The following is a 14,321-nucleotide window of genomic DNA, read 5'->3' on the forward strand; positions in this document are numbered from 1 at the left end:
AGAGCTTTGTCAGATAACCTCTAAGTCCGTGGTCTTCAACCATGTTTACCTTCCTCTAAAGACTGGTAAAATAACGTCACCTAGCCCATCAGGCTGACCTGCTTATTTTCTATAGCTTGGATTGCTAAGGATAGGATTTCTGGCCTAATGTACATGTGCTTTAGATACATTTTCATACAAACCTCGGAGCTGAAGCTTTAAAAAGATAAGTTGTCGATATCGGACTCGACCCCATTTTCAAAATCCGCTAACGAATTTAAGGTTTCAATTCAAATACGCGTATTCTACTTGATGGCCAGGCCACACAAAAAAAGCCCCTGGTCTGAAAACCCCTGGTGTGCCTAAGGGCGCACCATCGGCGGAAGGCGGACGACAACGGAGACGGCAGAGGCCACAGCCCTACAGAGCCTGAGGCTCCCGCAGCTGCCCTTGTGGTTTACACGGCCCTACTTCTGCGACGCCATCACACAACACCCACCTCTTCTCGCCTCAGCCCCGGAGAACCACTTCCTGAGGGTGTAAGGTTCTGGTTCCGGGGTCACATTAACCTCACCCGCTCCACGACCGGAAGCACGTTCGGCACCGGTTCCTTCCGTGGGCGCAGCCAGTTCCGGAATGGGCGGAGCCGGGCTTGTCGAGCGGCCGGGAGACTTTCCTAGGCATGGCGGGAGGTTTAACTCGGCGGCTCTCGGTGGGCGTGGGCCCCTTCAGAACAGGGGGCCGGGCCAACCTTGCGACGCTTATGGAAACTTGGTTTTTATTCACGTCAAACACGAGAATTTCCAAACTTCTCAGAATTAGCTTGTTAATTGGTTGTCAAAAAGATGAGCGCCAATTACGACGTTCACGGTACCTGGGACACCTGCTTGTGCGTACATGGAGATGGAAATGGGAGGACATAAAACTGAGAAGGCATTTCTAATGAGCTGTGTGAGGTGGGGGAGATGTATGTTTTGATAGTTTGAGTTTCTTGCTTAACCAAATGCATATTTAATATAATATATTTAATATAATATAAAAAGCAATATAAATGGACAGAAAATAATTTCCAAGTTACCAGAAACTTGCCAGTACCGAAATGTAGTATTTTCTCTTGGTCTAGAATTTTCATGACTTTTTTTTAAGTTTTCATGACCTTTTAAGTGACACTCACCCCCACCTCCATAGGCAAATAAGATGTTTAGGAAGGCATACTACTACTTTGGCTCTAGAAACTAATTTCGTGTATCACCTTTATTAAGAATGTAAATTGAATTCTGGCTCTGTTTTATGGCCCAATTTTTGTTTTACTTTTATTTCGCCCCCTCCCTTTGTTTTGTTTTTGTTTTTTTTTAATACTGCTTCTGTATCTTTATAAGTAAGTCATTTGGGTACAAGTTACAAGTCTCCATGTAAAAGGATATTATTATTAGCAAAAATTTGAACTGAGCTGTGATTATAATTAGAATGCTTTTGGGGGAGCCCTAATTCCAATATAAGCTGGAGTTGGAATAATATGGCTTTCCAAAGATACTCCTTCAAAATACTGCCTTTAAGGAACCCAGATTCCTCATTTTGACACTACAGTTTACCAGAGCATGCATATTTAGTTTAAAAACAAAAAGGCATTTAGGAAGATGTATTGGGAACCTGCCCTGCTCTAAAAGTTACCAAAGTGATTAAGAAGAAAACCCAGGGCCTTTATTGACTCCAGAATAGAAGAGGGCTGACACTCTGTAGGCATTGGGGCTTCTGGTAGAGGAAAAGCTTTGTGTTGTCCCTGAGTAAGTGCTCTAGGGTGGTCAGAAAGATGGTTTAAAGACACTTATTTTCAATGGTGGCAAAAACCATCCTCTGGGGAGACAGTTTGGAAATGAATGGGGCAGGGTTTTTTGTCACAATCATGGAGGGTCCAGGTTGCTAGACATCCTGCAATGTATGGGTTGATTCTAAACAACAACAAAAATCTAGTTTAGATCTATCTCCATTTTACACATAATACCCTCCCCCAGGGTATATATACTTCTCAGTTTTCCAGGATTCCAAATGCTGTTTAAGTTAAGGGAAAGCTCATACTGTGTTTTGCTCACAACATTGCCAAAAGCTGTTCAATTCTCTGGGGTGCACGAGTGGCTTAGTCCGTTAAGCATCTGACTCTTAATTTTAACTCAGGTCATGACCTCAGGGTCTTGAGATTGAGCCTGTGCTGGGCTCCATGCTGGGTGTGGAGCCTCTTTAAGATTTCCTCTCCCTCTCCCTCTGCCCCTCCATACCCTCTAAAAAAAAGTTGTCCAGCTCTCTTACCAATGGTAGCACTTACTCAGTAGAATCTGTTGCTGATACAACACACTTTTATCTGTGCTTGTGTAGCTGCTAAATTCAGTGATTCTATATCCAACCTCATTATATCTTCTAGTACAGCTATACCCAAGCATTTACATATTTAAATACATGTTAAACAAAATTTTTCCTTTTATTTCTCCCTATTTATATGAAAATTAAGGTATGTTTAGGTAGGTTACCTTATATACCAATTTCATTTCAGGATAGTAAAGGGGGGAATTAGAGTATGTGCTATAGAAAAGGAGAGTGTTGGATCCGATAGGGTTAAGAACCATCTGTTTAGGGGTCATGTAAAACAACTTGAAAGAAGTCCTGACCACTTTTTGTCAACCCCATACCAGGCCGCCTGCTATCATACCCTCCTCTATATTCCCCCAAAGTCTTCCGTGCCTAGTCCATAGTACTCCCTGTGTGGACCCTTGTAGCCCAACCAGAGCCATTATGGGCCTGTACTGATTTTCTGAATTAGGATGAAGCTGTGGCCCTTACAGGAGGAAAAAATCCTTGGGGTTAATCTTAGGTATCCTAAGATTTTAAAGATACATAAAAGTTTCAAATTTTATTTTAAAAAAGGAATTTATACCTATATCTCTTGTGATGTGATCACATATCTGTGAGGATTCTTTGGAATCACATTAAAAAAGAGGGGAGTGGGAGAAGGAAAGGAGAAAGAAACAGCTTTTGGAAACTGTATTATTACTATTTTACGGTTAAGGAATCTACTTCTGTGACCATCATGAAGCCCAGGCTGGGTTAGCAGTAATGAGTCCTGAACTTTCTGTTCGGACCCTGGACTTTCTGTTGATAAGTACTATCTTCTCTACTTTAGCTTGAGAACTCAGATTCATGAGGCCTCAATCTCTGCCTCCCTATTCCTGGAAGATGCCAAAGCCAACTATGTAAGAGGCTTTTTCAGAGGAGAAGATGACTTTGTCTTCCCAGAAAACAAACCCTTTACACTTTAGGAGGAAGATAGCAACCTCAAATCCCAAACAGGTTGGGACCTTGGGAGCCTCAATGGAAATGGGAAGGAAGAGGGAAGGGAGTCCAGGATAGGACTGTCTCATCGCTTCTCGGCCTTTTGGCTAAGATCAAGTGCAGGATAGGACTGTCTCCTGTTTAAGTAGGCCAGGGCGGAAGGACAGGAAGGTCTACTTCTTGGTTCAAATCCTGCCAGTGCCAAACTGAATTCAGTTAAGAGATTCCAGCTTACTGCCTCATCTTTCGTCTTAGAAATTTTCACAGTCTTTGCTCTGCGAAGGCCTTGGGTGGGTGAAAAGCCTAAGCCACCCATATTTCCTGCCCTGCTCTTCTTGCTTTTCCAAGGAATATTGCAGAGGTCAACAGGAGAAAACTAGTAACAGAGTGACAGAAGAGCTATAGGCAATGGGCCAGAGCTGTGAGCAAGCCTGGGTTGGCTTTTGCTGAGCTTTAACCACCAATGTCAGGACACCCAGTGATGTCTTCATCACTTTTAGTATGAAGTGAGGGCTTCATACTAAAGAGCAAAATTTTAAGATTCACCTAACAGTGGAGCTGCAAGCACTGAGCATTCTTTCCATCACTGGGAACACTTACACGGAGAGTCTGAACAGCTGGTTATCGAAGTGGCAAGCTGAACAAAACAATGACAAGGTATCTTCTAGACCAGTCATAACAGTTCAAGCCAGAGAACTTGTTTCAGGGGAGGTAAGTGACTCACACTGAAGCTGAACTTTTAAGGAAGTGCTCAATTCCCTGCATGATGGTGTTTCTTTCCTGACTGGCCTATCTGAGCCCATCCCCCAGGAGAGAGAACTATAGAAAATGAAGCCAAGGAACACGTAGGGCTCTGGGCCCAAACAACTGTACACTGTTTATTGAGAACACCCGTAGATGGTGGGAAGGAGGGATGCCCTGTACCGCATCGTGGCCACCACGGACTGCGAGCTGGGCCTGGAGAGCACTGGAACAGCCAGGGGTGGGGGGTGGGCTTCCCGTGACTCACTGACCATCATCACAAAGGTGGGAGGAACAAGAGAGGGCCAGGCCCGAGAGTCTGGTACCACGCTGCAAATGGGAACTGATTGGCCTTTGCCTTTCAAAAACGGAGGGTTAGGGGAGGGGGGAGGGGGACTACTGGAAAAAAAATAGAAACTCTAAGATTAAAAAAAAAAAAATAGTCCTCCTGTACATAACAAGACAGCATCTGCTCTCCAGGGCCCAAGACTGGCAGCAGGGGCCTCAGGCAGGCAGGCCTGGAGCCTCCAGGGGAAGATCAGTGGTTCGGCTGAGACAGTCAGCTGCACATAATTGGCCAGTCGCCAGCACCCAGCCCCTTGGGAATATACAAATATTTACCAGATTCTCTTTGCTTGTTACAAAAAGAGATAAGAAAGCTTACAGCAGATTATTTACAAACAGTATCCTGGGATATTGTGAAGGCAGAGGTGAGCTGGCTTGGAGGGCAGGGTCTGTGGGGGCAGAGTAGCCACAGCAGCCCAGAAGGTTCCAAGCTGGCCCCCTCCCCAGGCTCCAGGCTTGGCAAGGCACTGGGCTCCGTTACTGGGAAAGGGGCTTAATTCTTCTTGTGGAGGAACTTCATTTTGTTGCCTGTGGGTCAGAGAGGGCAAGGGTGAGGTTTCAGTATCAACTCTTGTAACAGCCTTAACCCTCTCAGTGGGAGATCTGGTTAGAAAGACTGGATTTTAGCTGAGACGGATCTGATCCGGGGCAGTGAAAATATGCTAGAGTTCTAATTAGGGCACTGGTATCAATCACTCTGTGGCTATGTGCAAGCTATTTAACTTCTTTGGCCCCAATTTCCCTTTAAACTGAGACATGCTATGAAGACAGTGGAGGTTTTCAGAGAAGGGCACTCTGGCACTGAGACTTTTGTAGACCCCTTTAGGACTAGAGAAAAGCTCACTGCCCCCAGAATCCTCATATACACTCAGAAAGGAACATGCAGGAAAAGACCTGATTTATGTAAGGATCTCTGGTTTCTCCTGGTTCTGCAATTTAATGTGCTTAATAGGGGCGCCTGGGTGGCTCAGTGGGTTAAGCCTTTGCCTTCGGCTCAGGTCATGATCTCAGGGTCCTGGGATCGAGCCCCGCATTGCGCTCTCTGCTCAGCAGGGAGCCTGCTTCTTCCTCTCTCTGCCTACTTGTGATCTCTGCCTGTCAAATAAATAAATAAAATCGTAAAAAAAAAAAAAAATACTGCGCTTAATGCTCTTGGAGGACTGGGCTGAGAACCTCTTCACCAGGGGATCTCTTACTCTTCTGTCTACAGCTCCAATATAAATACCCTCTGGTACTGGTTTAGAGTAGTTTGGGTACAGATCCCCAGCCCCAGCTTCTTGCTGAACATCTATCTCATCAGTGACCATGCTACTTACCCAAACCTCGGAGAAACTTATTCATCCCACTCTGCTCAGTGTCTGGGAGTTCCTCTAAATACTGCTCCACTCGCTGCTCAAAGAGGCCTGGGGAAGAGGAGGAACAGGGAATAGAACCATCATTCCAGGAAGGGAAGGGAGGCCTATTGGAGGGGACCATGGGCACAGAGAAACAAAGGATCTGCAGTTACAATTTATGGGAGCATCTTACTAGAATTCAGACTGTCTCATCATCAGAACTGTAGTTAATAACATCTCACTGTGCTCACTTGCTGAAGCAAGAGGTCCTCAGCACCTTGCTTCCCAGCGCATGTGCCTGAGCTACACTCTGTAAGGCAAAGATGCCACTCCTTGTTTCAGAGCTGGTGCCTTCTCTAGGTCCTCTTAGAACACTCTACCATGTTGTTCCAAAAGGTTTGTTAGACTAAATGGATGGTATTAGTGAACAGAAAATGTAACTAACAACCCTGAGGTTAGAAAAAAAGATCTTGATGAGATTAAAAAAAAACAAAAAAAAAAAACACACAAAAAAGTCCTAGAGTGAGCTGAGCTGATATTAGACACAAGGTAACCTATTCTGAATGGAGGCTGCCACCAACCCCAAGAGCTAGCTCAATTTTCTTCATGGCTTCTCCAACCTCTGGTTCTTAGAACCCCCTAAATTTCTCAGTCTGGCCTTTTTCTCTGAATGAGAAGGGCATCTGGGGAGGGGATGGGCAACCAATGGTACGCTGCTCTTGGGTGGAGGGAGACACTACCAGCCACATGGCTGCGGCCTGTGCACAGTCTCGTGAAGGCATTTACTGCAACAGGAGGAGAAGAAAGCTCTGTTGGTGGTTTCTAGCAGAAGAAAGGGATGGTAGGAGGCCTGGCCCAGCCAACAGCTAAGAGCTTCTGTCATGGTGCCCAGTTACTCTGGCCTGCTAGTAGCAGACAACTTATACAAGAGGGCCCATAGCCCCCAACCCCAATCTCTTCTGGCCTTACCCTTTGCCCGACACTTTCTTAGCTCCCTGTCTTGGATGAAGCCGGCAAACATCTGAGACTCCATAAAAACCTCAAGAAAACGACGGATGCTCTTGGAGGCCACAGACTTGCGGAAGGCCTCTCGCTGAAAGGCCCTCTCTCCCTTCTCGCTCTGAGTCAGGAAGAGGGAGTAGTGCCCGACAGTCTCCACAAAGAACCGGATAAACACCTCTGACACGAGCCCATTGAGGGTATTACATTCTGGAAGAGAAAAGACAAATCTTCAAGGTTCAGGCCAAGAACCGGTCATCTCCAACCTCCAATCCCAATCTCTACCTAGTATTGTCTCCCTCTCCCCAAGAGAATTTCTAGCCAGAACCACTTAGCGGTTTTTGAAACTTTATCTCTTATGCTCCTGGGCTTGTAACAAGCCTCTGATCTAGAAGGTCAGAAACTGTGCTCTGCACATGCAAGTAGGCAAATATTCACTGTGCAACTGTGAGTGGAAATCAGAGACCAGAGGATCACTTTCCCCATACTCCTTACCCTTGGTGGTTTTCCTGGGCTTCACAAGAAGAGGAAGTTCCCTCCATCTCCTGCAGGGGCTCAAGGCAAGGCCCCTGAGGGAGCAATAACTAGTTTCCTATCAGCAAGAAGAGTCTAGGCATTGCCATATGTCTTTGGGTTTTCTTTCTCAAACCTTCTGAAGTAGAGAAGAATTAGATGGAAGAGGGTAGCTTTCTAGCCTGGGCCACCCCAGAAGTGCCCCCAAAGTTATGTTTCTCAACTCCCCCTGACAAAACACCACAATCTTCTCTCCCTGCAGGCCCTTTACTCCCTGAGCCCACTGGTAGTGGGGCTGGAGAATTCCAGGCTAGGCTGAGACCAAGGTCCTGTACCTGAAGCCCCATCAGTGAGACGGTTCTGGTATGTAGAAACAGGGTCCTGGTACCATAAGGCCCAGATCCAGAGCAGAGGGAATCCTGGGGCCAGAGCTGATTCTGCCCCGGGGAAAGCCTCACTCACCATCATCAGAGTCGCTGTCAGAGTCCTGGGAGATCAGTTCATTCTTCCTCTCTAGAGCCTGCTCCAGAGCCGCCTGTAACTTCCTCGGTAACAGCGTGTCCTCATCATCCATCTACAGGGGAAGGAAAACACACAGTCATCATAATCATAGACACTGAGCACTTACTATATGCCAGGCCCTGGCTAAAGAGCTTAAATATTTAATATTATTCATTCTTCCCCCAAATCCCAATACTATTATCAACCTCATTTTATAATGAGAAGCTAAGCAGAAAGAGAGGTTAGGAAACTCGTCCAAGGATAAAAAGATAAAAAAAGTGGTGGAGGCCGTGGCATTCACTGCCCAGGAGCTCGGGGTTCCTTGCCCAGCACCCTGAGGAAGCTTCCCCAGCTCCTCTTTCTCCAGCTCCATGGTGGGAAGCAGAGCTGGCTCAGTGTAGGGAAACTATGGCCCGGCCTGTGGCTCAGGTATGAGGTTAGGCTGTCGTTCCTATCTCTGCATTCTTGTTCTATGTCTGTACCTTGATGCCTTGTACCCAGAAGTGGCAGCTGTCAGTGGTGTGTAACACACTCTACCTTCCCGGAGGGCACACCAGTGGGCTGTGCTCCTTAGTGGAAAGCCGGAAGAACTTCCATGACTAACAAAGGCTTTCTAAAGTTACTACGATGACTGTAAACCTTGAAATTCCATAGCATCCTGTGCATCATGTATCATCGCCCAGCAACATTTCAAGGCAGGTGGTGTCACCATGCCCGCTTTAGAGATGAGAACTCTGGCTTGGAGAAGTTGGGAGGCCTGCCTGAGATCGTGGGGCTCCAAGGTGGCAGAACCAGACCTCAAGTGTTCAGACTTCCAGGCCATGCTCTTCACATTCCCACACTCCATCACACTGGATGATCCCAACCAGAAAGGCAGATCCTGCTGGGGTCAACACTTCCCCGATCAGTTTCTCCCCATCTTTGTCTAGTCTGTGAATATGGAGCCCAGAGAGCTCAGCAAATAGGCTGTAAAGGTTGAGCAATGTGTGTACCAGTGTCGGGTGCCCTGGGGCCTGCAGCAAACAGGCACCTACCCCAGGGCAGGACATATTCTGTGGGGTCCTGCTCTTTTTTACCTGTCGGATGAATCGGTCGGATCCCAGATTCACCATCAGTGCCTAAAAGAAAGAATCATCAGTGGCAGTGATGCAGGGAATGAGCCCCTGCGATGCCCTCAGAGTCAGACAATAGGAATAACTCCAGGAAGGGACAGGAGCTGAGCAGAGAGGCCCAGAGGCCACAAGTGAGAAGATTCCAGTGGTCTTGGTCCCTTCCTTTCCCCCTCCACCCCTCCCTCCCTCCTGGGAGATTCTGTTCCTTCGGTCCCTTCATTCCTCCATCCCTCACCCAGCTGGTCCCCCAGACAATGGCCCACCTCCTCCACGGGCAGCTCCTTCAGTTTGGGGAGGGAGCTGGAGAGCAGGCCAACCAGGAAGGGTGTGGGACAGCAGACGATGTCAATCATGGAGGCCGGAAGGACAGGAATGAAGGTGTGCTGCCAGGAGAAGGGGTAGAGCAAGGCCACCACGGCATGGGAGCAGCTGGAGAGTGTACTGGTAGACAGACAGAGACAAAGCACCTGAGCCCAGGCCTAGCACCTTTGGGGAATGGGAGTTAGAACATCCTTTTATAGGTTAAGCTTCCCAGTGCAACAGAAGTGCTAATGGAGTTCAGGTCAGGATCTGACCCTGCAGACTGGTGAAGCCCCCACATTCCCACTGCTCAGGGCCTCAAGGACACTGGTACCACCAACCTTCTTGGGGACTTGACCTAGGAACAGCCACGAAGATACACAGTAAAGCTTAAACTCACAAACGACTCACATACATACCCGCAATGGCCACCCTAATACACAGACAGGCCTAACTTGGTGGGGAAGTAACAGCTCAAGCCAGGGAACATGAAGGTAAGGGGAGCAAGAGTTGATCACATATTCGGAGTATGCAAGAGCTGGAAGGCCGTCAGAGGTAGTCTTACCAGGTCTACCTTTTATAGCTGGGCCTACAGATACGAAGGGTCAGTCTCATAAGTGGCCAACCCAGGACACAACCAACTGTCCTGTCTCCCAGTCCCATGTCACTTGACTACTCTGCCGTCTATCCAACCCTTCCTCTCTGTAATCGCAAAAAGTGGTCTGAGGACCACTGACTGAGGTGAGGAGCCCGGCACCACTCCTACCAAGCTGGGAAAAGGCACCCCCACCCGTCTTTCCTCACAGGCTCCAAAAAATAGTCTACAGTCTCATTGGGGTCATTCCTCTCTCCGCCTAGAGGGGGCTCCAGGCGTCCAGACCTAGCAGCACTCCAGGACCAGCTATCTAAGCAGAATGGCCAATGCAAGAGGGAAGGAAGACCTCCAGGGTGCTAGCCAGTGGGAGCAGAAGTGAGTGTACATGCCCCATGTGTGTTGAGGGCTGGTGTGGGGCACTAGTAGACACAGGAAACACACCTGGCTTGAACAACACATCTGCTGGGAAGAGAATCAAAGGCTCTCCCCTAGGGACCATATTGTAGATGGGGAGTCAAAGGCCATGGTCAAGTTCAGTTTTAAGCTTGACTTTCCCACTCTGACCCTCTGCCTCTATTGGTCCCACCTATTAGCCACAATAGACTCTACAGGATCACCTCCAGCAGGAATTCGCCCCCTTTCCTGAATAATGCCCCCTCAGTTAGAGAACATGGTTCCAACCCATGACAGAAACAAATCCCCTTTTCTTGAAGGACCTGTGGATGTTCACAAGTGTTTTGTCAGCCAGTGCCTTGCTTGGCTGTCCTGTCACCCTAGAGATGCCTAAAATAGTGCTGGGTCTTGAGGCAGAGACACAGGTGTCCTGGCTCTGACAGCCCTTCCCCTGGGGACAGCAGTTCCCCACACCTCAAGGAGAGCCATCTGGAAAAGATCTAGGAAAGGGCTGTCTCAGGGTAAGGGACACACTGATCTCCACCTTCCCCTCCAATGGGCCTGGCTCTTTGGAGACAGAAGGTTTTGTACAGCCCCTGAGGCTGATCACTGCAGAACCTGTACACATACACGGTGCACACTTCCATATACTCAGACATCAAAACTAGACCTGGAGGCACAAAGGATTTGTGGACAACCTAAAATGTAAGCAACAGGACATGAGATGGCTGGGCTCACTGAGCCCTGACCCAGTCCAGGCCTGGTGCCATCACTGGATTGCCTACCCTGCCCCTCTCTAGTCACAGGCAGACCCTAAGGAGGGTGGGTATTTTTTCTTAGACCCAAGAGTGGCAAAACTTGAATGCTGAGCCCGGCAAAGAACAGAGCCCTGGGGTATTTTCCTTCCAGGATGGTGCAGGAATGTGCTCAGAGGCAGGAGCAGCCAAAGGAAACAATAGCTGCATTCAGGGCCCTCATGGAGCTGGGCTATGGGTGGGGGCGGCAAAGAGGAAGCCCCGAGTGAGGGAATGGAACCTTCACAAAAAAGGAACCTCGGGTCCAGGCTTTGGTAGGGACACCACGGTCTGGCCAGGCTCTCTTGATGAGGAAGAATGAACATGGGTGGCAGGGAGGCAGCAGACAAAGGCTCCACGGGGCCGCTGTCCTTGGCTTTTTCCAGCTGCCAGGCTGAGCCCCTTCTTGACAGACCACAAGACACACAACTATGAAACACTGAGGCTGGGGTGGGAAGCGAGGGACCGTTTTCGTTTCTAAAGCAGGCCTTCTCTGGAAAAGTCAGCAGCCCTGGCATTTCCTCCTTTTCCTTCTCCTGGACCAAGGGTGGGCCTGGCATCCTGCCCCAGTGCCCCGAGATGGCATTCCAGAGTCCCTTTCTCCTGCTCCCCTCAGTAGCCCCTCACACAGACAGAAAGGAAGACCCCAGGGAGCCTGGCCCTACTGATGACCAACCCGCAAGAGGATCTTTCTTTTCTGCCCCTCCTATCAGCACCTGGCATATGGTGTGGCATAGAGCAGGTGGGTTAATAAATGTCCAAGTGACTGAATTAACTCCACCATTTTCAAGAAACCTCTTCTTCCTGTGATGGATTCTTTGACCAAAAAAAATACACAACGTGTTGCCAAGATCTCATCCTCTACTTTCCTGTCCACTCCCCACATACACTCTATGCCGTGGTTTAAGTATTTGTGCCCTCCAGAATTCCTGTGTGGAAATCTTAAACCCCAAATATGAGGTCACGGACCTTTGGGAGGTGCTTAAGTCATGATGGTGGGGCCCTCATGAATGGGATTCATGTGCTTATAAAACAGACCAACAGAGCTCCCTGGCTCCTTCTACCACAATGAAAAGACTCTGGCTATGAGCCTGGAAGCAGGCTCAAAAAACATATCCACGCTGGCACCCTGAGCTTGGATGTCCACCCTTTGGAGCTGTGAGAAATACACTTCGATTGTTTACAAGCCACCCGGTCTGGTGTTTTGTTATAGCAGCCTGAGGAGACTGCGACACTCTTTTATGGATCTTGACTGCCTAGAAGAGCTCAACTCTTTTCATAATGCCTCATGTTCTGTGACCCTTCTACCACCCCCTCCCATAGCCACAGCCAGATCTTGGCATCTGAAACTCCTCTGCCTCTAAAATCATAAATGCCAACATATCAGACCAAGACCCAGGATCTACCCAGCTCTTTTCCTATTCCTTCTAAACAAGCTCCCCTGCCTCATGGGCACCTCCTATCCCCGGACATCTTTTCCCTCTCCTAGTCTGACTGGCCAACCTTCCTGCAACTACTCTCCTCCCTGGCACCCTCAATACCTCCCCTTGACCTTCTCCACAAATCCCCAGGTGCCTTCTCCAGGTGATGCCCTAACTGGCTCCTCGCTGTGGGGGCTCAGCGCTCCCTCCTCCAAACCCTAGTCAGCGCTCTTGCCCCTTCCTCAAGTGGCTCTGCCTAAGAGCTCATCACTCTCCTCCAACCCCACATTCCACAGAGACAACCCTGCCTCCTCCTCCACAGGAAGTCCTACCATCAGCCAGAAATCTCCTTACTCTACCTCTCTCCATATCCATGTGTTTGCATCTGCACCCTCTTGGCTGGGCCAAAGAACAAATGTCCCCACCTCTTCCCTCAGGCTAAGTCCTCCCTTGGGTTCTCTATCCTGCCACACCAACACCACAGCGGCTGGCACGTAGCAGGGCTCATAAGTACAAGTCAGATCAGCGGACGTGTTCTTTCCCTTCTTCACCTTGTCCTGCTGTGCCTTACCTGAGCTTATCTGCCACAAAAATGACTCGGCGCTCCAGCAGCAGCGAGGCGAAGATTCGGATGAGCTGGCGCACGCTGAGGCAGGTGAAGAGGCACTCGAAGTCCACGTGCTCCAGCCGGGAATCCATGGGCCGCCGCAGCTCTAACACCTGCAGGACAGCAAGGGGGAAAGTGGCTCCAGGCAGGCGAGGTGGGTGTGCCTCCCAGGTCCTACACAAAGTGAAGGGCAGTGGGTTTCTCTCTCTTCTTTTTCCAGGTTTCTAATCTACCCCACTGTACAGTAAGACCCAGTCTCCGTCTCCTCTCAGACCACAGCTCTGTTCCCACAATACTCAGACACTTAGCCTGTGGCAAGAGGGATAACTGGAATGTGGAGGAGGCTCCGGGGGGAAGCAGTTGATGAGCCATCCATCGGGCTCACAGGAAAAGGAGAGGTGGCTGCTCTTATAGATAAGGAGAATGAGGAAACCACACAGCTCTATCTGTGGGGTACTCCCTGCGCCCAGGTCCATCCCCTCAGTAGAGGTCTTGGCGCCCATGCTGACCAGATTCCATTGCTGCTCCCCCGGCCACAGGAAGAGCAGCATCTCCGTATCCCTTGACTGCCATCTCTCAGAAGGCAATGCTAGTGTCCTTGTCACCATGTCCTCTCCCTCTTCCTTCCAGAGGTCCCGTTTTTGCTACTCTTCTGGCCTCTATCTCCATGAGCCATCTAATCTCTGTGCCAGGGACAAGGAAAACACAAGGAAAAGGCTGGCTACTCCACTACCGTGCCAGGAAGCAGGACTTTATCGGGGCCAGACCCAGCCATCCGCCCTCCAGGGGGTGCAAGGCCACTCCCAAGGTCGGTGCTATGGCACAAAAAGTCACTTCCCTGGAGGTGGTCCTGAGCGTGAAGGGTAGCAACTGACCCTAGCAGTGAGAGCAGGAGGAACTGCGGGAGCTCAGGCCAGGCCAAAGCAGCTGCCATAGGGGCCTGCTTCGTGTTCTCCTTGGTCTCTCAGTGCCTGTGGGCAGCAAGGGTGTCTAGGCCTCCTGCTAAGCAGGGTGAGAAATGGGTTCCCTCGTAGAGCCCAGGGCATCAGAGCTCTTTTCCAGGGGCTTTCGCCCCTATCATTTCATTTATTCCTCAGGGTCTAAGCAAGGGGAGTTCAAACTCCTAGCTCAATATTCAATTCCTCTGGCTCCCAGAGAAGCAGCAAAATGGGTACAAGGTGCCCCCACAATCAGCGGATACTACCTTTCCTACCACCGGTGACCTCCTAGAAGGCCCAGGGATGAGCACAATGCCACACTCACCCAAAATGCTCCCGGAATGTGGCCTCAGGGAAACCCACACCACGGGGACACAAGAGGCCTCTGTATGAGCCCCTGTCCTAGCCCCAAGAAGTTACAGTGAGGC

The 14,321-nt window shown here is 49.4% G+C and overlaps 1 protein-coding gene across 15 annotated transcripts in view; it reads right to left on the reverse strand.

Annotated features, from left to right (window-relative positions):
• Positions 1-4,152: 4,152 nt before the first annotated feature.
• DENND2B (DENN domain containing 2B) overlaps positions 4,153-14,321 on the reverse strand; it is a 173,187-nt gene continuing 163,018 nt past the window's right edge. For all 15 annotated transcript variants that reach the window (XM_082683040.1, XM_082683042.1, XM_082683047.1 and 12 more), the window contains 7 exons: positions 12,920-13,068; positions 9,109-9,286; positions 8,810-8,851; positions 7,695-7,806; positions 6,690-6,929; positions 5,703-5,789; positions 4,153-4,914 (listed from right to left, as the gene is read on the reverse strand). In XM_082683040.1, the coding sequence (XP_082539166.1) occupies positions 4,880-4,914; positions 5,703-5,789; positions 6,690-6,929; positions 7,695-7,806; positions 8,810-8,851; positions 9,109-9,286; positions 12,920-13,068 (843 nt within the window). In that variant the 3' untranslated portion in view covers positions 4,153-4,879. The remainder of the gene's footprint in view (positions 4,915-5,702; positions 5,790-6,689; positions 6,930-7,694; positions 7,807-8,809; positions 8,852-9,108; positions 9,287-12,919; positions 13,069-14,321) is intronic.

This window comes from Mustela nivalis (assembly GCF_964662115.1).
Source record: "Mustela nivalis genome assembly, chromosome: 9".
NCBI classification, from domain to species: Eukaryota; Metazoa; Chordata; class Mammalia; order Carnivora; family Mustelidae; genus Mustela; species Mustela nivalis.